Raw genomic sequence first — 24,689 nt, forward strand, 5'->3', positions numbered from 1 at the left:
ATCACATACTCCTAAAAAATCCTAATAAAAGGCTTTATAGACATGATCACATCTCCATTAAACTTTTGGAGAGAAAGATGGTGATGATGACAACCAGCTGCTGTTTCAACCCACGGCCACCAACAGTTCCTCCGGCCACCACATCCACCAGTCAACCACCGTCATGCGTCAGGTATGTCAAATTAACCTACCTCCGTCGACGAATCAGCCGCCGTTGATCCAACTATAAGAACACGTGTCATTATAAAACCCGCCCTCCCAAATCTGTGCACGTTAGCACACCACACGCATCTCTTCTAACATACGCCTGCTAGACTTAAAGTTAATTGTTTTTGTGTTGACTTTTTTGGGTTGTGTTTGTGTAGACCAAAGAAGGAGGTTTCTTGGAGGAATCAATGCGTAGTCGGAATGGCATGTGTGATAATTGGATTACAAGTGGAGGGCATAGTTGTAAATAACCATGACTACGCGGTTGCCATTGAGCCAAAGGTGGTGGCGTCCAAGATAAAAGGGAAGCGGTGGAGTGGTAAGAGAATATGTCCGGCATGGCAGTTGAATTCATTGGAGACAATTGTGCCGGAAGATCTTCCACGGCCATATCACAGGCGGAGATGGGAGGAAATTGGTGATGATCTTTCAAGAGTTGCTCCACCGGTTAAAGCTTCCCCCACCACCATCACCGCCGCCAGCAGTGCTTGTTTCTCTATGTAGATTCTTGATCACTTAAAAATGTTACATTTTTTATATACTTTTGTAAATATCATACAAAATACATGTTCACATCATATACTTAGATTGAAATAATATTCGACCTATTCTTACCGATACTACAAGTCTTGTTAAATTATGAAATGGACAACAAATTAATTAATTACTCGTTAAAAGAAAACTTTAGGAGGCCATTTTTGAAATCGTGTGCAATCAATGGACTTAGATGTTTAGGTATCAGGTTAAGTTACTTTCCATGCATGCATGAAAATGTTTTTATATTCTTTGTGACATGTAAATTAAACGTGTTTTCTATGACAAAATGTCAAATATGTCAAAAATACCTTACGCTTTTTTTACAAAAAGATTTGATGGATACCGTACGAATCAGTTTAAACCTATCATTAATTATTTGATTATGTGACATGAAAATACACAAAACAAACATGTTTAAGAATATTTTTATAAAAGACAAATCGTTCTCCCGACATGAAATACTTGTGCATCTATGTCAATGGGCGCGCATTATCCTTTATTTACAACTGAGACTTTAATGACAGACATTTGTATGTTATATGTACCTTTATAACACGAAATATATTTCTCTAGTAGTGGATGCAGCCTTGTAATTACATAACAAAAATTCCTATATAAATTACTATTGTTATAACAATTTGTATTTTATCAAAATAATAATTACATGACTTTGAATGAATAATCAAACTTGGTAAATTAGCATTATATATGAACTCAATTATCAGCGAAATTTGATCCATGTTTGGTGGAAAGATATCAATTTCCATCACATGTTCTAGACAACGAAATACTACTTCGATTAAGATATACTTCTAACCACATATTCAAATATATAATATTAATTGTAAGTCACAAACATGTTTTTATGATTACTTCATACCATTAATGACAATAATGATTAATAATTAACAAATATCTTTAAAGAGAGAATATTTGGGTTGGTGAAGGGAAATAAGTCGTAGTACAAAAGCTTGTAAATTTTAAGTACATGTAGTACAAGAATAGAAGCTTCACCCCAGCCAAGAGCCAATCTTGGTCCACCATGAAGTTGTGGTTGTCTAGTTGATGACTCTTTTACAAGATGTTGATGCTACGTCGTTTTTTGACCCAATTACGTGTTATTCAACACAAGCTTTTAAATCACTAGTCATAATTTTGGGCATTATTCCAAAGGATTGCAAAAAAATTGATTAACTTTTGTTTGCTTGTGTTTTTCATTTCGTTTTCATTTTATATAGGTGGTCGTTGCATGTACAATAAGGCAATAATGGTATATAATACTTCCTTTTGTATTACTTTCCTTGGTGTTAGTGTTTGTATAGCTTTATTATTAGTTTATCATTGTTCCTTTTACATTTTAGGCTTAGATGTCTATAAGGTGGAGACAAATGGTATCGACATGTCGGACTACACCTTAACTCGAGTAAGGAAAGGGTGAGTTTTGTAGTGTTGGGGAAGAAGAGAGAATGGGAAGATATATAGTGTAGCAAGAGAGGACAGAGACATGACAGACTTTTACCGAGTTGGACTATCGACCTCGGCATGCCGAGCTGACACAGCTCCTACTAATGCAATGTCAAGCCCACTCCGCGTGGCCTAAATACTCGGTTTAATAAACCCACATTTATTAATTAATAAACATGTTTTACCGATAAGTCGTCTCATCACATATGAGACATGCATTAATGGGGCGTTTGAAACCGTTTATTTAAAGTGTTTACTAGTATATTGTGGTTTGGCATCAACAATATGCACAAAACGTTTTAAGTGTTTGGGTTAAAAAAAGTTGATTTTCATAATAAGCATTTTTTACCAATTGTGTTGTTTTAACGTATTAGAGTCTTCTATTAGGGATAGAAACTAAATTACACTTTTACCCTTGATTTAAAGAAACTACAAAGTCAATATTATGTAAGATGTTTATTTTTTGTGAATTTAAACGTATAAGCAAAATCTGTCAAAAACTAAAATCAATTTACCAAAATGACGCAATTCATGCCATTCGAGAATCTCGTTAAGCATTAAAGGAGCATCTAAGATTTAACAATCTTTAATAAAAATCGATTGTTCAAAGCTAAAGATTGTGTATTCGTTTCTAAAGATGGATACACAATCTTCACCCGTGTTTATATATACCGTATCAGGTAACCCAAACATTACTAAAGAAACGTTTCTTTTTTCTTTTCTTTTTTTTTTTTTTTAATTCGGTTCTATATAAATAAAATACTAAATGGTCAGGTATACCCCAAATAATTTTCTTAAACTAGAATTGTATTTAGGATAATAACAAAAATGACTTCTTGTTATGGAATATAACAAGATGAAAGATGTAAGTAAATGACCTATATAACATTCATTTTTTTTTTCTCATTTCCACCAAACACTTTTCAAAAAATTTATCTACTCCGTGATTTCACCGTTTTTTCAACTAAATGGCATTGTTTATTTATTTGTATCGTAATCTACTTCGTTTTTGCTATATTTCTTTCACTTTTTTTAGATATCAATAGCAAAAACTAAGCATTTTCTCAACATATCACATTTGTTTTTCGGATTTCAAACATGTTCTTGAAATTCTGGAATACTTTTCTTTTCCTATCCGAAATACTTGGTCCAAAATCCAAAAAGAATTTTTTGGTCAGAAAAAAGTAGTTTGATATAACATAACACTAGTCCGAAACAAATCCAAAATGTATTTGACCCCATCTCGATTAATAGTTTAAATGAGCATAATAACTAAACATATTATTAAACAAGTTCACATACATTTTTTAAATTCGAACATTCTAAGAAATTCACATTTTTTTTCTAATTGCTAATGCCAGCCATTACAGCACTCAAGGTCCGCCATATCTAGTTATCAAATTTTATGGTGAATGCTACACAAAAAACATTAAAAACAAATCATCTTTCCAACTTGTAGCATTACTTTGTTTTGGCATTTTATCAAACACCTAATGTGCCCTACCAAAATAACAACTTAACTATAGATAAAACTCTTGTAAATTTTCACAGATAATGCTTATTGAATGCTACAGAAATCCACTTTAAAAAAATCACACAGAAACAAAAATGAAGGAGGAATAAGAAGCCTCAAATACATTTGAATAACAGTTACACCCTTAAACCAAAATTAACTAGTTTGATAACTGATAAATGTTAAAACCTCATAATAAGCTCTAAACTCAATGTAACACATGAACCCATGTCTTATACATACTCATTCAATACAAAATCCAGCTTAAACCAATCAGAAACATAACTGTATGCTATCTTTTCTTTAAATTTATTTCAGATACAAAGAAGAGGTAGAAGTGATTATGATTTTGTAGAGTCTAGATTAGATGAAGATAAGGTAACAGAATCAACAGTTTTAAGCTGATCAAGTTGCTTTTTACCCCTACGAAGCAAGTACTCAATATGTAGGAAATCTTTGCGATCTATAAGTTTTGAATTCTTACGAAATTCACCTGATATAATCGATTCCATGTGGGCCCGGTTTTCCTGTGGTTTAGAACGTGTTGTTCTGAGAAAACATCTGTATAGGGAAAGAACTTGCTTCTGAATACCAGATAACTTTGGTGCCCTTGAACCTCCCATTGCATCTTCTCTTCAATAGTTTCTCTGTAGACCAATAAAAAAGACCCCATTGGATAGTGTAAAATGAGTACAGATTTGTTAAGATCAACTTGCAGCTAATGAATCTCCATTAACAAGCATAACAGTTCATGGGGGTGCTTAGATCTCCAATTACAAAGCGAATTGAGATGCAGAATTAAGCAGTTTTAGGTTTATATTAGCAATAAGTTTTCTTTGAAGGAACTCTATATACCCTAAATCTGATGTTTTTAATAAGTCTTTTGGCACATTGGGAATGATACATATACATATATACAAAAACATTTCTTCATCATGTTCCATCCTAACTCTATTACTTCGACTTTAATGCCAAACACCAAAAAGAAACTGAAATTAGTAAGATCTTCAGCATCCAAGAACTCGATTATATACCTACATAATACGCTAAATGTCGGAATTTAAAGGAATCAATGATGTGAAAACAAAAATCGAGGCTGTTCTTATGCAAATTCAGCAAAGATTGAAAATCAAAAGGCAACACGAGCAAATATGTCAATTAGATAATAGAGAACAAAGAAAAGCCAAACCTTACAAGAGCGATTAGAATCGATTGAGGAATTTCTGCTTCGTCGTCTGGTATAAACCTTGGAACAAATGCTAAACTGAGAACATCTTTCGTGGACCAAAATATGGCCACGGAGTCGGAGCTCCGGAGGTGGGAGGCGATCGGCGGCTGTTGGGCTGAATTACAACATAAGGTGTAAATCCAGTCCACTGTGCGTTTGGGCTTCAGCTGCCAATAAGGCGAAATGTATATGATTAATCGAGGCCAATTTTATTTATTAAAATTTTGGCTCATTAAGATATTGTTTTGAAGTAAATTTTACACTAATATTTTTTTTCAATACTAAAAGTTTACGGTTAACACTGAAAATATATTTTAATATTATAATAACTTTATCAATATATTGTATCTTGCAATTTAATTGTTTAATATCTAAATTAATAATATTCAAGTTAATTAATTAATTTTGAAAATTAGTTTATGTTATGAATAATTTTAAAACTAAAATTACGACATTGTGTTAGTACGTTACTAAAGAAACATTATATTCATTATATATTTGAAAACATACAATTTTAATTACCAGTTAATTTAAATTAGTTTTTGAGATAACATATGCATCCCATAAATGTTTAATTAATGCATTTCGATGTTCAGTACAAATTTCCTTGTCTCTTATTTTTTGTTTATTTCAGCCCAAAAATGTTTGGAACCGAACATCAACATCAACAACCATTTCAAGTTCTATAGTTTCCGTTTCTTTTTGGTTTGATGTAGTTGCATTAATATAACATTCATTTATGATATTGTGCAGTGATACAATAAGTCATTATATTATGCAATATTTTTTCTCGATAATGATGTAGGTCATGTACAAATGCAAATCGTAACTACAAAAAATCCAACAACTAAAAGATTTTATTAAAAAAAGTTAGTGGAGAGCTAAAAACAAATTACATCAGAAAAGAAAAAAAAATAGGGCTTAAATGTCAAGACATTTTACTAATACTAATTTTCTATTCCTTTTTATGATCGAATCATAAAAATACTCGATCAATCAGTCACTCAATTCCTTTTAACCTTTTGCCCATAAAAAGAGTGGTATTACGAAAAATTCCACAACAATCACTACATGATAGCAATTATCGACTCCAACACTTACTTATTTGCTTTTGAAAGTCAAGAAGCCTCAATCCAATCCACGACATCTTGAATACCATGAAAACTCAGGATGATCACATCACACCATCTACCAATAAAATTCAAAATGGTGGAAGCAAGATGACACATCACACCATCCTCAAATGACTGAAGGAATGTCAAGACCTTTACTGCCTAAATTTATACATGTGATAAGTCTATTTAAACAAGTTCTCCAATAAAATACATGAACTTTAATGAGGAATAAATTTTAACCATCTAGTATGGACATTACCCACTGGAAGAATAATATCATCAATACGCCTTTTGAATTTCGCAACCATGAAATAATCCAACACTCCCAAATTCTGTCTACGTCTACCTCCTGAATCCCGATAAGTGAAAATCACGAAGAATATCTAAAAGTTGTTGAAAATGGACGTATATGGTTCAAGAAGTAATGGAACAAAACCAAGATCATCTTCAATCAATACCATCCCATCTCTAGTTAATAGAGCAGTCTTTCTCCGTTTCTAAGGCAAACGATCTTGGAAACGGAGTCATTAAAGGATTATCACCAACCCAATGATCTTTCTAGAATAAAGTAGAATTGTCATTACTGATAACTCATTGAACAACATATCGCAGAATAATCTCTTTTTCGTGTGGTTAATTAATTATGCCAACAACTTTTGCCCAAACTCTACCCCTTATAATGGAGTTATCAACTGAACCCTTTAACCCATCATTAGGACCATGTAGTAGTTTTAAAACCTTACACCACAAGTCATCTAGGTTATTTAAAAAACGCCACTTCCATTTAAAAAGAAGTGCATTATTAATTGCATCTAAAGAACTGATCTCAAAATCGTCTGTTTCCTTACTAGCTAAAATAAGATCTCATTTGACCCAATGAAGCTTTCATTCATACCTCCTTCTCCCCAGAAAAAACCTTATCTCAACTTCTCAATGGACTTATTAAAATTTCCGACATTGAAAATAAAGACATGTAATAAATCCCTAAAGATCCTAACACCGACTTGAGCAACATAGAATGAACACTGGAGGACAAAAGCTTTATTTTCCAAGCCGATAATTTCTTCTTAAAATTGTCAGTAATCAGTTTCCACTCTTTAGAACGAGAGATAATAACTCTCATCGGAAGACCAAGATAAGAAAACGGGAGTTTCACCGCTTTCCAACCAACAACGGAAGCAAATTGTTCTACCAAAGTGTTTGTAAATCCAATGCCAAAAGGGTTACACTTGTACAAGTTAACATGAAGACCTAAATCCATAAAAAAAATATCAATTAAATTAAGGATGTTATCCCGATTCCATTCACCAAAAAATATGGTATCATCCGCATAAAAAAAGGTATAATAGCCAAAAATCACCATCCTCAATATTGATGCCACAAAAACAACACTGCTCTAACGCATCCTCCACGACTATATGTATCCTTTTCATTGTTAAAACATAATGTTTATACAACCAAGTCCTCGAGGGAAAGGCTTGAGGTGAGACTAATTATAAACTAGAGTCTTCTTACTTAATTTGGATGCTTTGATACCTATTGATCATAAAGGAAGAACTATGGTCAGCCACAATCTGGACACAACTTGGGATTATGCAATAATGTCAAACTTAGAGTGTATTAGTTGAGAGACTGTATTAGAATTTTAGAAAGAATTTGGGAGTGAATTGTTAATTGGTGATTGATGGGTTTGAGTCATAAGAACATTCCTATGTGCACATGAAAACCCTGATGCTTGGATCTAGGTTTCTCTAATGAACATGCTTTTCATCCAAGACTTGCAAACCCTAGAGCTATAGTATACAATTCGAAAATTCACATGACAAAGTAGATCTAGATGATTACCTCTTCTTGAAAGCTTGAATCTTGTTATCCTTGGAGCTTAGAGTCACAAATGTCACTCCTCTAATGGCTTACAAACACCAAGAAGTAAGAGGATGATTTGGAGAGAGGTTGTAGACACAAAATCGGCTCTAGGAACTCCTTAGGTTTTCTGGTAGCCGATTTTTGTATCCCTTGGGGTCTTTAAATACTTGAGCTGCTAGGGTTAAAACCTGAAACCCTAATTGGATAACTTAGGCCTTAAGCAGTCCAAGGATCCTTATAGAATAAGGCTTGGACGAATTCAAGGAGTCCATACACCTTAATTTCGTCCACCCTATGATCCATATGGATCCACAGCCCAAAACAACCAATCACACAATTGACATTTCCAGTCCCTTTTATTTAATTAATCTCTTTTAGCCACATAATTAATTCTTAATTAATTCTTGTCTAATATTAATTAAACTATATGATTTCTCCTTTAATATATTTATCATATAATAAATTAATAAATCATAATAACCTCTTTATTTACAAATCATCCTATCATGTTGCTTTGATGAAGGCAACCCAAAAGGACCATGCACAACCGGGTCAAGTACTTACCAAATATAGTTACGGGCTTATACACTAATCCAACAGTCTCCCACTTGGATAAGTCTAGTAACTATAAATGTAAGCACAATCCGATTAGCAATCTTAGCTCTCAAAGACGTTGTCGAACTCTAATCTTATCAGCAACCTGTCCTTTAGATAAGGGGTCGTATAGTTCTCTGTTCTAGATATCGTGCGGACAATTACATGGAACATAGTCATACTTATTGTCCAGCAGATTGTTTCTCGATCTCTAATTCGTTTGACATAGAACTTAATTGAACACGTCAATTCAGTCCTGACCGGGCCCGACACATAAGTCAAAACAAATCATCAAGGGGCCCTGATATCGCTTTTATCCTCTTAGGATAAAAGGAACAGATAAACTTCGACTTATACGCATTTATTATTCACTAACCAAATCATACACAACAATGCATTTTATAACATCAAGTTACTGATGCGTTTTTGCATTATCAATGCATAACCAATTACCAAACAATAAACTATATATCTAAGTTTTAAGATCATATGATATTATCGTCTTGCAATCACTCGAGATAAATTCCATGAAGTGATTCCAGTAAGCGAGGGTTTATACCAATGCTCAAATCAATATCATAAGCACTCATGAACGTTGTAGCAAACCTTTGCAATGTCTAATACATTTTAGACAATCTACACACCAATTCATGACAGTCTTCATTCATACCTACTTCCAACATATGAACGACTGTGGACAGTTCGAATAATTCTTATTATTCTGAAAGTCAAAACATGCAAAAATTGAAACAATAGGTAAACAATTAACATAAGACAGTAACATTACTAATAAATAATACCTTTTTATTTAATCATCAAATGTTAATTACAGGTTATCTATTACATGTTTCTAAACCATCTAATCTAAACTATTATCGTCCTTCAGCCCGATGCTCCTAACGTGTTGCAAGTGCTTAACACTGCTCAGTCCCTTCCGAAGTGGATCTGTTGGGTTATCCTCTGATGATACCCTCTTTACTATGAGGAGTCCTTCTTCCACCCAATGTCGAATAAAATGATATTTTTTGTCGATATGTCGAGATCTGCCATGATCCCTCGGTTCCTTGGTCAAGGTAACCGCTCCTTCATTATCACAGAAAATTTCCATGAGCTCCTTTATGGTTGGCACAACTCCAAGGTCTCCAATGAAGTTCTTCAACCATATCGCCTCCTTTGACGCTTCGCTCGCTGCAATGTACTCTGATTCGCACGTTGAATCAGCTATTGTCTCTTGCTTGGAACTTTTCCAAGTTACTACTCCTCCATTAAGGGTAAAGGCCCAGCTTGACTGCGAACGGTAGTTGTCTCTATCGGTCTGAAAACTGGCGTCACTATACCCTCGCACCTTTATGTCATTGTTAGATTAGTGTCTAAGTCCATAACTATTTTGGTATGTACTTGACCCGATGGTGCATGGTCCTTTTGGGTTGCCTTCACCAAAGCAACTTGATAGGATGAATTATGGAGAGAAAGGATTAATTATGATTTATTAATATATTATGAGAATAATATATTAAAGGAGAAATCATATTGTTTAATTAATATTAGTCAAGAATTAATTGATAATTAATTTTGTGGCTAAAAGAGATTAATTAAACTTAAGGGACTGGAATTGTAATTATAAGATAATTACATTTGGGCTATGGATCACCTTGGAATAATAGGTTGGACGAATTCTATGGGGAAACCCATTAGAAATCGTCCAAGGGTTATTATAAAAGGGTCCATGGGCTGCTTAGGGCTTAAGCAGTCAAATTAGGGTTTCCTAGTTGAAAACCCTAATAGCCTACATGTATATATAGTACCCTTAAGCCCCAAAAACGTGGCTAAGAGTTCCTCTAGGGTTTCTGGACATTTTGGGCAGCTTCCACTCTCCTTATTCTTCATCCTCTTGCTCTTGGTGTTTGTGAGCCATTAGAGGAGTGACAATTGTGACTCTAAGCTTTCTAAAGTCATTGTAAGGAGGAATTGAGATTGTTATTGCTACATAACAATCAAAGGTAATTCTCTAAACCCTAATTTCAGTTTATAATATGTTAGATCTAAGATTGTAAGTCTTGGATACATTGCATGTACAATAGAGAAACCTAGATCCAAGCATTAGGGTTTGTATGAGCACATAGGATGTTCTTATGGCCAAAACCCATCAGTCATCACTCCCTCTGAGGACTAGAAACCATTCCTTGGTCCTCCGAAGGTACTTAAGAATGTTCTTGATTGTGGTCCAATGCGCTTTGCCAGGGTTCCCCTAATATCTGCTAACCATGCTCAAAGTGAAGACCACATCAGGGCGAGTACAAGTCATAGCATACATAATCGAGCAAACTGCGGATGCGTGTGGTACCCGGCTCATTTCTACTATCTCGACTTCGGTACTCGGACATTGAGTCTTACTCAACTTGGCATTACTTTGGATTGATAACTCTCCCTTCTTTGAGTTCTCCATACTAAAACGTTTTAGTACCTTGTCTAAGTAAGTATTATGACTAAGTCCTGTTAGTCTCTTACTTCTGTCTCTTACTATCTCTATTCCCGAAATATAGGAAGCCTCTCCGAGGTCCTTCATAGCGAAGCACTTACCGAGCCAGGACTTAACCTCCTGCAGTTTCGGGATGTCGTTTCCAATGAGTAGTATGTCATCGACTGTTAGGCGTGTCAGACCCAACAAATAATAGGGGTACAATATACTCCAAAATACGCTGCTTTAATGCACTAAAAAGTAGTACAAGGCAAGCAGGGTCGAACCACAGAGACACGGGACAAAAGTCTATACCTCTTTGCGCAAGGTACTTTGGTCACAAAAGAGGGGTTTGTTTGCAAAAGTAAATAACTAAATAACAATATACTTTAAAAGTATGCACAAAATGAAATAGATTTGTAAACAAATTGATTGAATGGTTCTAGTTCTAGTTCTCAATGATGTTGTTCAACTTGATTATGACTTGATGTAATTCAAGATTGCTATTCTATGTTGGTACTAAAAGATATTAACACACTCTAATACCTCTCGCTTGCCAAATTATCTAACCAAAACACGCTCTTTGATTAGACCTAACTTTACTAATTCAACCTAAACACGCTCTTAGATTGTATTGAAAAACTGCATTAAGTTTTGTACAAGCTTCCCAACAATGTTCATTTCTTCTCATACGCTCGGAAGTGTGAAAACATGTGATATATGTTTTACAATAAGAAAACTTATTGCTTGTCACCAATTATTAACTTAATAGAACGATTAGGTGCCCTAAAAGTTAATTAACTGCACAAAAAATCAATTCATGAAAGTGGCCAATCAAACACAAATCAAATTCAAGGATTCTAGTTTAAACAAAAACATAATCACTAGAATAGAATCACAAATCAAACATCAAATCATATGCTTCAAGTCAAGCAATCAACATGTTTTGAACAAGAACTAGAAACGAGGGTTTCTTAGCCACACATGGCTAAGAACAATTCAAACAAGAAAAATGATGGAATTGAAATGTTTAATGCTTACAAAAATGAAATCAAAATGTTTGCAATGATTAAGTCTTCTCAAAAGCTCCAAGAATTCTCCCAAAATTGCCCTAGATCGCCAGAAACTGCTCCCAAAACCGTTATGCCTTCAAATGACGTTCTTCTGCTCTTTTAATTAAAGTTCACGTGACTTGCCATAAGGCCATGCGTTTTTGGCATGGCCATGCCTTTTGCCCATGTGTTTTTGGCATGGCCATTTGTCTTGACCATGTGTTTTTGGCATGGCCCATGCTTTTTGCTAAAATCCAGAAAGTTTTCACTGTTGGCTCCATCTTCATGTTTTCTGCCATGGAATGACCGGTTCATCTTCTCTTCATGTTCCAAAGCTCTATGCTCCAAGCATCCAAGCATCCATGCATCCAAGCTTCACGTTCCATGCTCCATAATGCCTGCAAAATAAATCAAAAATAGTGAAATACTAGGCATTCTTAATGAAATATGCAATTACCCTAATAATCAACTAAATGCAAGAATTATGAAGTGGAATGCTATAAAAAGACGGAAATAAACATGCAAAATAGGTGCATAAAATGCATCTATCAAACCTCCCCAAGCTTAGACCTTTCTTTTCCTCAAGAAAGAGAAAATTGAGAATCTACCTAGAAAAGACGATAGGTGACTAAAAAGAAACTAAGATGAAAAGAATGGAAGGAACGAAAAGGACTAAATGGAATTAAGAGTGCATGCATGCAATAAAAGAAGAACTAATGAAAATAACATATGTACAAAAAGATTTGTTTTTTCAAAGATTAATGTAATGAACAAAACAAACGAACATATTCAATCCAATTAACCTCATAATGTCATACAGTCGAAGGTGTAACTGTCGGTCCTTGAGATAACTTGACATTAACCCCACAAAGATATATAACAAGTAAAACAAGGTTTTTAGCCATTCCCTAACGCACCTCAACAAAATCAAAAGTTACAACTCTTGTTCACTTTTACAGGTGTTGGGTTAGCACATGGATCAACTTATGGTCTTACTCTCGTGAAAACATGTGATGCAAAATATGCTCATTTTCATTTTTCAAAACATGACAATGACCGACTCCAGCTATTTGTTGACTAACAAAAAAAAATTTCTAAAAATTCCCTAATATTTACCCAGATTGGTTACATGTTTCAAACCACTTACACCAGTCAAAGTAGTTTACAGTCAGTCCCAATGTTTACAACCAAACATTTTTCAAACACATTATTCAATTAAACTATAAACATAAATATATATATATATATATATATATATATATATATATATATATATATGTATATATATATATATACAAACTATCTAATTATATTTTTCTGCAAATAAAGCTCATGGCTTCCTTTGAAATCCGTGTAACGGGCTTCCAACCAACACATCCAAATCAGATGACCTTAGTGTGCTAGATTTAAAGAGATCCCTTGGGTTTACTTGACCGAACCTCAAAGGCCACAGATTAGCTTTATTTGTTATTGTTAAGTTCATGACTTTCTATGGAACCCGTGTAACGAATTTTCAACTCAATCAGTCCCAAACTATTCAACTTTAGGCGATTAGGTGTAAAACACCCCTCGGATTTTACTTGTTCGAATCCCAAAGGTCACAGATTAACTTAATAATATTTTTATTTATTTAATTTATTATTATTATTATTATTATTATTTTTATTTATTATTATGAGTCTTTTAGAGGGACTGATGTAAACGCGCAAAGACTTGTAAGTATAGTCGGAAACAATGTCCCCAAGCAGGGTATTTAGAAGGGAATAAGTAGAAAAGACTTTTTAGAGCGATGGAGAATTCGAGTCACTGAAATTTTATATTCATTTTATGGCTCTTTTGAATTTGGAATTTGGATATGAATGAGCAATAACTCATAAGACCGATCGTGTGTTCCAAGGGCTAAACTATATATGTCGTTATGCTTCGATGTTGATAACCTTATCATTTTTTGTTTTGCACGAGTAGCTTCGGGAGACGTGTTCGTGTGAGATTGGGTTGCTTCAAGCTTTTAACTGAAAAACGAACAAGTTCTAATCTCAAGCCACGACTAATTTACCACTTCAACTTATTTAAGAAGATTATGTTCCTTTAGATTGATTTTTTTTTATGATGTGGAAAGATAAAAATGCTAAAAATGGAAAAAAAAAATTAATTTTTTTTTATTTTTTTATGAAATGCATGTGGAGACTAACTAGAACCTAATGTATAAAGACCCCTCCACAAGCTTAAGATTTAGCATCGTCCTCGATGCTCGGAGAGGGTAGGGCAATCTACTAGTTGCGAGGGGCCCAACGTTGCATGAACTGCATGGCTTGTTGTACCGTTTGTGTCAATTGTTGAACGTCAGCGCGAATGTCAGCAACAGCTTGATCAAGGTGATCAAAACGCCTCATGTATATGTCGTGGTACTAAGTCGCCCGCCGGGTGTAGAAATAACGTGCAGTCTCTACTGGGGCAGCAGAAGTGGACCCCCTTACAGGACGAGCAATGGAGTGAGCAGGAGGAATAAGGATGTCGTCTTCGTGGTCGACGACTGGCCACTCAGGAGCTCTTGGGCGCGGGAGCGCGTGGGATGGAATTTTCAGAAGTGTTCTTTGGTATACACCACCGAGTCTGAGTGATGTCCTGCTAGAGTTGGAGAGAGCTGAAATCCCCAGCAAGAACTAAGAGGTATGGCTCACCTTGCACCAGCCATGTGATACTACCATCACCTTCTCTACGGAAGAAAGATGAGGCTATAAGGACATTGGATGTGATGGTATTAGTGCCTTGTGTGATTTTCTCGAGGTCCGGGCGCTTGCTCTCAAAAAGCTCGGCACAAGCAAGGCGGGTGGCAAGATAGGAGATAATCCCGCGACAATGAATAGGGCCATAATCGCTGGTAGAGACCTTAAGAAGTTTGGAAGCAAGGAAGGCGCCAAAATGAGGTCTCTTCAAGCCGGTGACCATGCACCAAATAATTTCTAACTCCATCTTATCGGCTCTGCTAACGTCTTCTTGGGGGAAGACAAGGTTAGCAATAATTTGGAGGGCCACCCTTAAGACTGGATGGATGATATGAGATGCTTTGGCGGATCGAGCCTCATACACATCAAGTCCTGTGATTTCCTTCCAAAAGGCTTTGGCCTGGGCTTTAAAAAGATTATTTTTCTCTCGCATGTAGCCTAATTTAGGACCATATGTATTGAATTTAGAAATCCCAACAAACCCACTAAGATCGTCTAGACTCTGTTTAAATTGCAAACGCATGAGACAGAATGAGAGACATTTGGCATTGTCTTTGAATTCCAAAGATTGTAAGAATTCAATGGTTGTGTTTTTATACGATTCAGTTGGTGCCAAAGTGAGAAGTCTCTCCTAACCGATGTTGCTAAACAATCTATGGACGCCATCATAAACTTCTAGTTCTTGGAGAGTGGGAATATCTACAAACCGTTGTTGAGAATATTCGCGGTCCTTAAGGTGAAGGAATCGCTCACGGTGCTCAAGAGAGTTGTGAATAATGGTGGTGACACCATATTTGGATTCCCATTGTTCTTTTGGTTGTGGGTTTTTTCGTTTTGGCATGATGAAAAACCGGATTTATGACAAACGGGTGGTGCCCAAAAATGATAACACAACTAGACAAGCACGAATGAACAATTATATGAAGCACAAGAACGGATTTACAATTATTCCAACCAAACAATTTTAAATTCAATGCGTAAAACTTGAGATATGGAAGGAATGTATCGTTTAAACGCTTGGATTTGAGGTGTTGGCTTGTATTATTCACTTCATCTTCAACCTCAAGAAGGCTTGAACTCTTCAATGGTGGAATGTCCAATTGGAGATGAAAGCTTCTAATCTTTCTTCCAAAAGCACCTCCCCAAGCTTGGTCTTGAACCCTATACAAGAATTTTTGAAACCCAATACAAGAATTAATTCAAACTTTACAAAAATCAAGAACTAGGGTTTATAGGGTTTATGAAGGAAAATTCGATTTTTTTCCCACTAATTGAAGAAATCGATCTAGATAATGAAGATCATGAAGTTAGAAACTGATAGTAACATACCTTGGTGGCTTAATCTTGGATTAATTGAAGAAGAAAATCGAAAAATTGATTATGATTTTGAAGGGTTCTCGGTTAAAGAGTAAGGAGGGGGGAAGCAAACGCACGATCGTGAGACGCAAAGTGCTCGATCGAGGCTATGCTTGGCTGTTCTGATTTGTCCCTGAGTCCTAGCCGTGCGCTTTTCTAAAGAATTTAAGGGGTTGTGCGTTTTTTGTAATCTCGATCAAATCGCATGGGCTGTAGGCCGTGAGTTTTAAGCTGGTCCATCCATGCGATTGTTAACTCTTTGGTCGTGCCTTTTTTTCTGCTATGGGACGCACGGTCTGCCCGGCCATGCGTTTTTCCTTTCAAGCCCATGCAAATTTTTTTGTTTTTTTTTAAAACCTCGATGGCATGGCACGGGTAAAAAAAAATGACCATGCGATTTAGGGGTAGCCCATGCGATTTTATGTGACACCGTGCGTTTTCTTTCTATAAACCTCGAATCACCTTTTTTTTTATTCAAAACCAAATTTTCTTTGAGCATTACATAGGAAAATTAATTGTGTGGGACCCTCGAAAAGACGTAAAAACTTGCAACACAGATGAAATAAATCAAAATAAAGAAAATAGAAAGAAATACTCCCGAGTTGCCTCTCGGTTAGCCGCCCTTGTTTCAAGTCTTTGGCTCGACTTTGCCCTTTAGGTTCACTCAATGTAGTCCGGGCGTTCCAAGCTATCAACCTCCATGTCTTTCTCTTGGAAACCTTCATAGAAAACCTTTAATCTGTGGCCATTAACTTTGAACACTTTTCCAGTTTTGTTACTCTTAATCTCAACCGCACCATGATCAAATACATTAGTAACAATGAACGGTCCCACCCACCGGGACCGTAACTTACCGGAAAACCATTTAAGTCGAGAGTCATAGAGTAATAACTTTTGACCAATCTCAAAGGTCTTACGGGAGAGGTACTTACCATGGAATGCTTTGGTCTTGTCTTTGTAGATGCGTGAACTCTCGAATGCTTCATTTCTTATCTCCTCCAACTCTTGGATCTCTAACTTCCGATGAACACCCGCTTCATCAATCTTCATGTTTAGCTTTTTGACAGCCCAGAAAGCTTTGTGTTCCAGTTCAACAGGGAGGTGGCAAGCTTTGCCAAACACAAGTCTATAAGGTGACATCCCAATTGGAGTTTTATATGCAGTTCGGTATGCCCAAAGATCATCGTCTAATCTCAAACTCCAATCTTTGCGGTTTGTGTTCACTGTTTTCTCAAGTATGGACTTGATTTCTTTGTTTGACACTTTAGCTTGTCCATTTGTTTGCAGGTGATAAGCTGTGGACACCCGATGTTGGACTCCATACTTCTTGAGAACCGATCCAAGAGTTTTGTTGCAGAAGTGTGTGCCCCTGTCACTGATCAAGGCTTTTGGAGTTCCAAACCTACATAAAATGTTAGCCTTGACAAAATCTACAACAACTTTTGCATCATCAGTTCTTGTTGCCTTTGCTTCTACCCATTTGGAAACATAGTCAACAGCCAAAAGGATGTATAAATTCCCAAAGGATGAAGGAAAAGGACCCACAAAATCAATACCCCATATATCAAATATTTCACAAACCAAGATGGGGGTTAAGGGCATTTGGTTTCGGGAACTCAAAGAACCGGTCATTTGACATCTGTCACAACTTTTACAAAAAGTGTAAGAGTCATGAAAAAGTCGGGGCCAATAAAATCCACAGTCTAAAATTTTCCTGGCAGTTCTTTGAGGACCAAAATGCCCTCCACAAGCATAACTATGACAAAAGTTGAGGATAGATTGTACCTCATGTTCTTCAACACATTTTCTTATTACCTGATCTGCACAATGTTTCCAAAGGTACGGTTCATCCCAAATGTACCTTCTCGCATCTTTCTTGATCTTATCTCTCTGTGACCTCGTGAGGTCGGGTGGGAACTTTCCCGTGACCATGAAGTTGCATATATCCGCATACCAAGGTGGTGTTTGGATAGCAAAAAAGTGCTCGTCCGAGAATGTGTCATGGATGGGAATCGCATCTTCAGGTTGAACTATTCGGCTCAAATGGTCGGCGACTAGCTAGGTTCTCTTTCCCGCTCTTATCTTTGATCTCAATATCGAACTCTTGCAAAAGCAACATCCACCGTATTAACCTCAACTTCGAATCTTTCTTGGTAAGTAAGTGCTTTATGGCTGCAAGGTCCGAGTATATGATCACTTTAGTTCCAAGGAGGTATTGTCGGAACTTCTCTAGCGCAAAAACAATAGCGATCAACTCTTTTTCTGTTGTGGTGTAGTTGCATTGTGCACTATCAAGCGTCTTTGATGCATAGTAGATGACATGGTGTGCTCGACCCACCTTTTGACCCAATACTGCCCCTACAGCCGTGTTGTTCGCGTCACACATGATCTCAAACGGGAGATCCCAATTAGGTGGTTGGATGATTGGAGCAGAGGTGAGTAAATCCTTCAAACGATCGAAGGCATCCTTGCATGGCTGAGTGAACTCAAATTCAGCATCTTTTTGGAGTAGTTGACACATCGGCACTGTAATCTTTGAAAAATCTTTAATGAACCGCTGATAGAAACCTGCATGGCCAAGAAACGAACGAACTTCCCGAACATTTGTCGGGTAAGGAAGACTTTTGATAACATCTATCTTGGCTTTGTCAACTTCCAAGCCTTTTCGGGACACAATATGACCAAGAATCAATCCTTTGTCCACCATGAAATGGAATTTTTCATAGTTAAGCACAAGATCTGTGTCAATGCACCTTTGCAAAATTTTTGTTAGATTCCTATAACATTCATCAAAGGAGTTTCCATAGACTGTGAAGTCATCCATGAAAACTTTAATGATGTTTTCAACATATTCAAAAAAAATGCTCACCATGCATCTCTGAAATGTTGCAGGTGCATTGCATAGACCAAAAGGCATACGCCTATAGGCAAATGTGCCAAAGGGACAAGTGAAGGTGGTTTTCTCTTGGTCTTCCGGGGCTACTGGAATTTGATGAAAACCCGAGAAACCATCCAAGCAACAGTAATGAGATTTACCTGCTAATCTCTCTAGCATTTGGTCAATAAATGGCAAGGGAAAATGGTCTTTTCTCGTTGAGGCATTCAACTTTCTATAGTCAATACAAACCCTCCACCCGTTTTGCACACGGGTTGGCACCAAATCTCCCTCAGAATTCTTGACAACTGTGACCCCATCTTTTTTCGGGACTACCTGAACGGAGCTCACCCATTTACTATCAGAGATAGGGTAAATCATACCTGCATCCAAAAGTTTCATGATTTCTTTCTTTACCACCTCCATCATGGGTGGATTCAGTCTTCTCTGTGCCTCTCGAGTTGGTTTGAAGTCTTCCTCCATGAGAATCTTATGCATGCACAAGGAAGGGCTCAACCCTTTTATGTCAGCAATTGTCCACCTAATAGCTTTCTTATACTTTTTCAGCAAAGTCACCAACTCATCTTCTTCTGCAACGGACAGCTTGTTGGAGATAATGACAGGCAAAGTCTTCTCTTCCCCAAGGTATGCATACTTCAAATGATCTGGAAGAGTCTTCAATTCTAGCTTAGGTGCCTGCACAACGGAAGGAAGAAGTTTTGTGTTAGAAATGGGCAATTTCACGTTGCTATTATTATACCTCATTTTCTTCTTTTCTTCCATGCTCTCCACAATTTCCAGCAACTCTTCATCTAACTTGAAATTTTCTGCAATCTCTTTGACTGAATTGTTATCAAAATTCCTGCTCAAAACTAACTCCAACAAATCATGGTTAGTCAACTCAAAACACTTTTCAGTCAAAGGTTGGATTATATCAACAAAATTTATGCAATGAACATCACTTGGGTACCTTATTGCTTCATAGATATTCAAGTTGATGACCTCCCCATCGAATTCCATGGATAATGTACCATTGTAGACATCAATTTTTGTTCTTGCTGTTTTCAAGAATGGTCTACCTAAAAGTATGGAACTCGAGGATGGATGGTCATCATCTCCCATATCAAGCACATAAAAATCTGCAGGAAAGACAAGCTCATTAACTTGCACCAAAACATCCTCTAATACACCTTTTGGGTGTACTATAGAACGATCTGCAAGTTGGATGATCACCCCTGTTTTTGTTAAAGTGCCTATGCCAATAGATTTATAAACAGAATATGGTAAAACATTAATTGAAGCTCCTAAATCTAGCATAGCACGGGGGACATACAAGTTTCCCAATTTGCAAGGAACGGTAAAAACACCTGGATCCTTGCACTTTAGGGGCATCCTTTTCTGCAAAACTGCAGACACATTTTCACTTACTTTCACTATCGCATTACCTCGCAGCTTCTTTTTAGATGTGCAAAGTTCCTTAAGGAACTTAGCATATCTAGGTACCTGTTTGATCGCATCTAAGAGAGGGATGTTGACTTCAACTTTCCGGAACATTGCCATGATTTCACTATCTTCTCTCTCTTTTTTGTTGCTGCTCAATCTTGATGGAAAAGGTGGTGGTGTGATCTTTGCTTCTTTCTCTTCCGGCTTCTTTTTCTCCACCATTTCTTCTTTCTTTTCATCCTTCTTTGGTGGTTCTTTTATCACCAACTCCTCTTCTTCTTCTTCGGGCATCTTCGGGCCGTCATATTTGTTTCCACTCCTCAAGCTAATTGCACAAGCATTGTGCTTTGGGTTCTTTTCAGTTTAAGGAGGTAGCTTTCCTTGATTCTCCATTTTGCTCACCAATTGAGCAAGTTGTGCCATTTATTGCTCAAGATTCTTGATGCTTTCCTTGGTCTTCTGCTGAAAACTTTGGGTGCTGGTGGCAAAGCTTTTGACTATGTCTTCTAAGGACATACTTGAGGATCCGACTTGTTGAGGAGGAGGTTGTAGTTGCCTCGGTTGGTAATTTTGTTGTGGGAATGGAGGCCTTGCTTGGTAATGGGGTGGTGGTCTTTGTTGATAGCCCATGCTTTGGTTGTTGTTCCACCCTTGATTGCCTCGGGGCTGATCATAAGTTCTTTGATTATGCCCGGAATAGCCTCCTATAACATTTGCTTCTTCATATTCTTCTTCTTGCAATTGAGGACACATATTAGTCGGGTGTCCTACTTGAGTGCAAATGCCACAGGGATGGGGTGTGGATTGCACACCTTTGTCCTTAGCAAGCATCATTACCACCTTAGTCAACTCGGATAGTTGAGCTTCAATTTTAGGAGTGTGCACCTCTTTTACACCTCGAGGTGCATCTGTGTACCGATCTTCATCTTGACTAGTATGCTTTGAATCCTCCGCCATGTTTTTTATGAGATCCCGAATCTCCGTTGGGGTCTTTTCAGTCAAAGATCCTCCACTTGAAGCATTAAGAAGTCTTCTTTCCCAAAGAGTCATGCCTTCAATGAAGTATTGAAGGATTTGATACTCACTAATACCATGCTTTGGGCAACGGGCACAAAGCTTTTTGAACCTCTCCCAATATGTATGAAAGACTTCTCTCTTGTGTTGTTTGATCCCAATTATCTCTCTTCTTAAGGCTGAGGCTTTCATTTCTGGGAAGTATTTGTCTAAGAAGAGGCGTGCAAGATCTACCCATGTGTTGACCGTCCCCGGTGGAAGGTCATAAAGCCAATCTTTTGCTGAGTCTTGCACTGCGAAGGGGGATGCCCTAAGCTTGATTTGGTCTTCAGTGACATTGTGTGGTTTCATGCCAACACACACAACATGGAACTCCATGAGGAACTTGTGGGGATCTTCATTTTCTAAGCCTCTAAAGGTTAGGAGTAAGTGAATGAGATCGGATTTCAATTCAAGGTTTGTGGCTGCCGGATAGGTGATGCAAAGAGGTTGTTGAGTAACCTCTTGCCTCGCCCATTGGCGAAGGGTTTGTTTGGGTGGTGGATTCCCTCCATGGTTGTCTCCCATGGTATGAGTAGTGGTTGAAGTTTCTGTGGGTGTAGTGTTTGGGCTGTAATGAGTAGGTGAAGAGGGTGGAGTGGTATTTCTGAATGAGGATGGTTGAGGTGAAGGTGATGAACTTTCTGTTTCGGATGCGGACACACTTGAGAGGGGAATATCTTCCCAAATGTTAATGACCGGGAGATTGGATGATGAAGAAGTACCGGAAACCGGTTACCTCTTATGAAGCTTGGCTTGCTTCCTTAACTTCTTTGCAGTCTTCTCTATCTCCGAGTCAATTGGCAGTGGTGTACCTGTACGAAAAGATCTAGGCATAAACAATTAGTAACACCATGTCCCTGGTAACGACGCCAATTTGTTAGGCGTGTCAGACCCAACAAATAATAGGGGTATGATATACTCCAAAATACGATGCTTGAATGCACTAAAAAAGTAGTACAAGGCAAGCAGGGTCGAACCACAGAGACACGGGACAAAAGTCTATACCTCTTTGCGCAAGGTACTTTGGTCACAAAAGGGGGGGTTTGTTTGCAAAAGTAAATAACTAAATAACAATCTACTTTAAAAGCATGCACAAACTGAAATAGATTTGTAAACAAATTAATTGAACGGTTCTAGTTCTAGTTCTCAATGATGTTGTTCAACTTGATTATGACTTGATGTAATTCAAGATTGCTATTCTATGTTGGTACTGAAAGATATTAACACACTCTAATACCTCTCGCTTGCCAAATTATCTAACCAAAACACGCTCTTTGATTAGACCTAGCTTTACTAATTCAACCTAAACACGCTCTTAGATTGTATTGAAAAACTGCATTAAGTTTTGTACAAGCTTCCCAACAATGTTCATTTCTTCTCATACGCTCGGAAGTGTGAAAACATGTGATATATGTTTTACAATAAGAAAACTTATTGCTTGTTACCAATTATTAACTTAATAGAACGATTAGGTGCCCTAAACGTTAATTAACTGCACAAAAAATCAATTCATGAAAGTGGCCAATCAAACACAAATCAAATTCAAGGATTCTAGTTTAAACAAAAACATAATCACTAGAATAGAATCACAAATCAAACATCAAATCATATGCTTCAAGTCAAGCAATCAACATGTTTTGAACAAGAACTAGAAACTAGGGTTTCTTAGCCACACATGGCTAAGAACAATTCAAACAAGAAAAATGATGGAATTGAAATGTTTAATGCTTACAAAAATGAAATCAAAATGTTTGCAATGATTAAGTCTTCTCAAAAGCTCCAAGAATTCTCCCAAAATTGCCCTAGATCGCCAGAAACTGCTCCCAAAACCGTTATGCCTTCAAATGACGTTCTTCTGCTCTTTTAATTAAAGTTCACGTGACTTGCCATAAGGCCATGCGTTTTTGGCATGGCCATGCCTTTTGCCCATGTGTTTTTGGCATGGCCATTTGTCTTGACCATGTGTTTTTGGCATGGCCCATGCTTTTTGCTAAAATTCCAGAAAGTTTTCACTGTTGGCTCCATCTTCATGTTTTCTGCCATGGAATGACCGGTTCATCTTCTCTTCATGTTCCAAAGCTCTATGCTCCAAGCATCCAAGCATCCATGCATCCAAGCTTCACGTTCCATGCTCCATAATGCCTGCAAAATAAATCAAAAATAGTGAAATACTAGGCATTCTTAATGAAATATGCAATTACCCTAATAATCAACTAAATGCAAGAATTATGAAGTGGAATGCTATAAAAAGACGGAAATAAACATGCAAAATAGGTGCATAAAATGCACCTATCAGACATACAATACGAGAAAGCTAACTATACTCCTACTCGCTTTGACATATATACATGATTCATCCTCGCTTCGTAGAAAACCAAACTCTTTGACGTTCTCGTCGAAGCAAAGATTCCATCTGCGAGACGCTTGCTTAAGTTCATGGATGGACTTCTCAAGCTTGCACACTCTATTGGGATGCTTCGCATTGACAAAACCCTCTGGATGAGACATGTAAACATCCTCAACCAACTTCCCATTAAGGAAAGCGGTTTTGACATCCATCTGCCATATTTCATAATTATGAAATGCGGCAATGGCCAACATCACCCTAATAGATTTTATATTGGCAACCGGTGAGAAGGTTTCATCATAGTCAACTTCGGGAGTTTGAGTGAAACCCTTCACAACCAATCGTGCCTTATATGTTTGCACATTCCCATCCATGTCGGTCTTCTTGTTGAAGATCCACTTGCACCCGACGGTCTTATGTCCGGGAACATGGTCAACCAAATTCCAAACTTGGTTGTCGTTCATGGACTGAATCTCGCTGTCCATCGCCTCTTTCCATTTCGCAGACTTCGGGCCTGCCATGGCTTCCTTATAGCTATTAGGTTCGTCCAAATTTATTAGTGCACTATCACTAATATACGTGTCCCCTTCTGTAGTAATATGAAGACCATATAATTGGGGTTGAACTCTAACTCTTTCGGAACGTCTAAGAGGTAATGATTCGTTAATCGGTTCAACCGAAGTTTCCTCCTCGGGTTGAGTGCCAGCATTAGAGGTTCCTTCATCGCTCCGTTCTTGAATTTCTTCAAGATCGATTTGCCTCCCACTGTCCCCTTGACTTATGAGTTCTCGCTTTCGGAAAACCCCTCTCCTCGCAACGAAGACAACATTGTCACTTGGTCTATAGAAGAGA

General features: G+C 37.1%; 3 protein-coding genes across 4 annotated transcripts; 1 reads left to right on the forward strand and 2 right to left on the reverse strand.

Moving 5' to 3' along the window:
* Positions 1–18: 18 nt before the first annotated feature.
* On the forward strand, positions 19–827 carry LOC111911593 (protein CHLOROPLAST VESICULATION). The gene is made up of 2 exons (XM_023907346.2): positions 19–172; positions 366–827. Exons 1-2 carry the CDS (start codon positions 78–80, stop codon positions 709–711), a joined length of 441 nt encoding a protein of 146 aa, XP_023763114.1. The 5' UTR covers positions 19–77; the 3' UTR covers positions 712–827.
* Positions 828–3,817: 2,990 nt separating this feature from the next.
* On the reverse strand, positions 3,818–5,071 carry LOC111911594 (succinate dehydrogenase assembly factor 1, mitochondrial). Of its 2 annotated transcripts, none has more exons than XM_023907347.3 (2): positions 4,916–5,071; positions 3,818–4,368 (listed from the first exon to the last, which is right to left on the reverse strand). In XM_023907347.3, the coding sequence occupies exon 2, from the start codon at positions 4,342–4,344 to the stop codon at positions 4,063–4,065; it is 282 nt and encodes a 93-aa protein (XP_023763115.1). In that variant the 5' UTR covers positions 4,345–4,368; positions 4,916–5,071; the 3' UTR covers positions 3,818–4,062. The 2 variants fall into 2 exon arrangements, with proteins under 2 accessions (XP_023763115.1, XP_042756706.1); XM_042900772.1 differs by having other exon boundaries at positions 4,911–5,068.
* Positions 5,072–20,857: 15,786 nt separating this feature from the next.
* LOC111911584 (uncharacterized) lies at positions 20,858–22,015 on the reverse strand. Its single transcript, XM_023907338.2, has one exon. It carries the CDS (start codon positions 22,013–22,015, stop codon positions 20,858–20,860), a length of 1,158 nt encoding a protein of 385 aa, XP_023763106.2.
* Positions 22,016–24,689: the final 2,674 nt, after the last annotated feature.

This window comes from Lactuca sativa, chromosome 1 (assembly GCF_002870075.4).
Source record: "Lactuca sativa cultivar Salinas chromosome 1, Lsat_Salinas_v11, whole genome shotgun sequence".
NCBI classification, from domain to species: domain Eukaryota; kingdom Viridiplantae; phylum Streptophyta; class Magnoliopsida; order Asterales; family Asteraceae; genus Lactuca; species Lactuca sativa.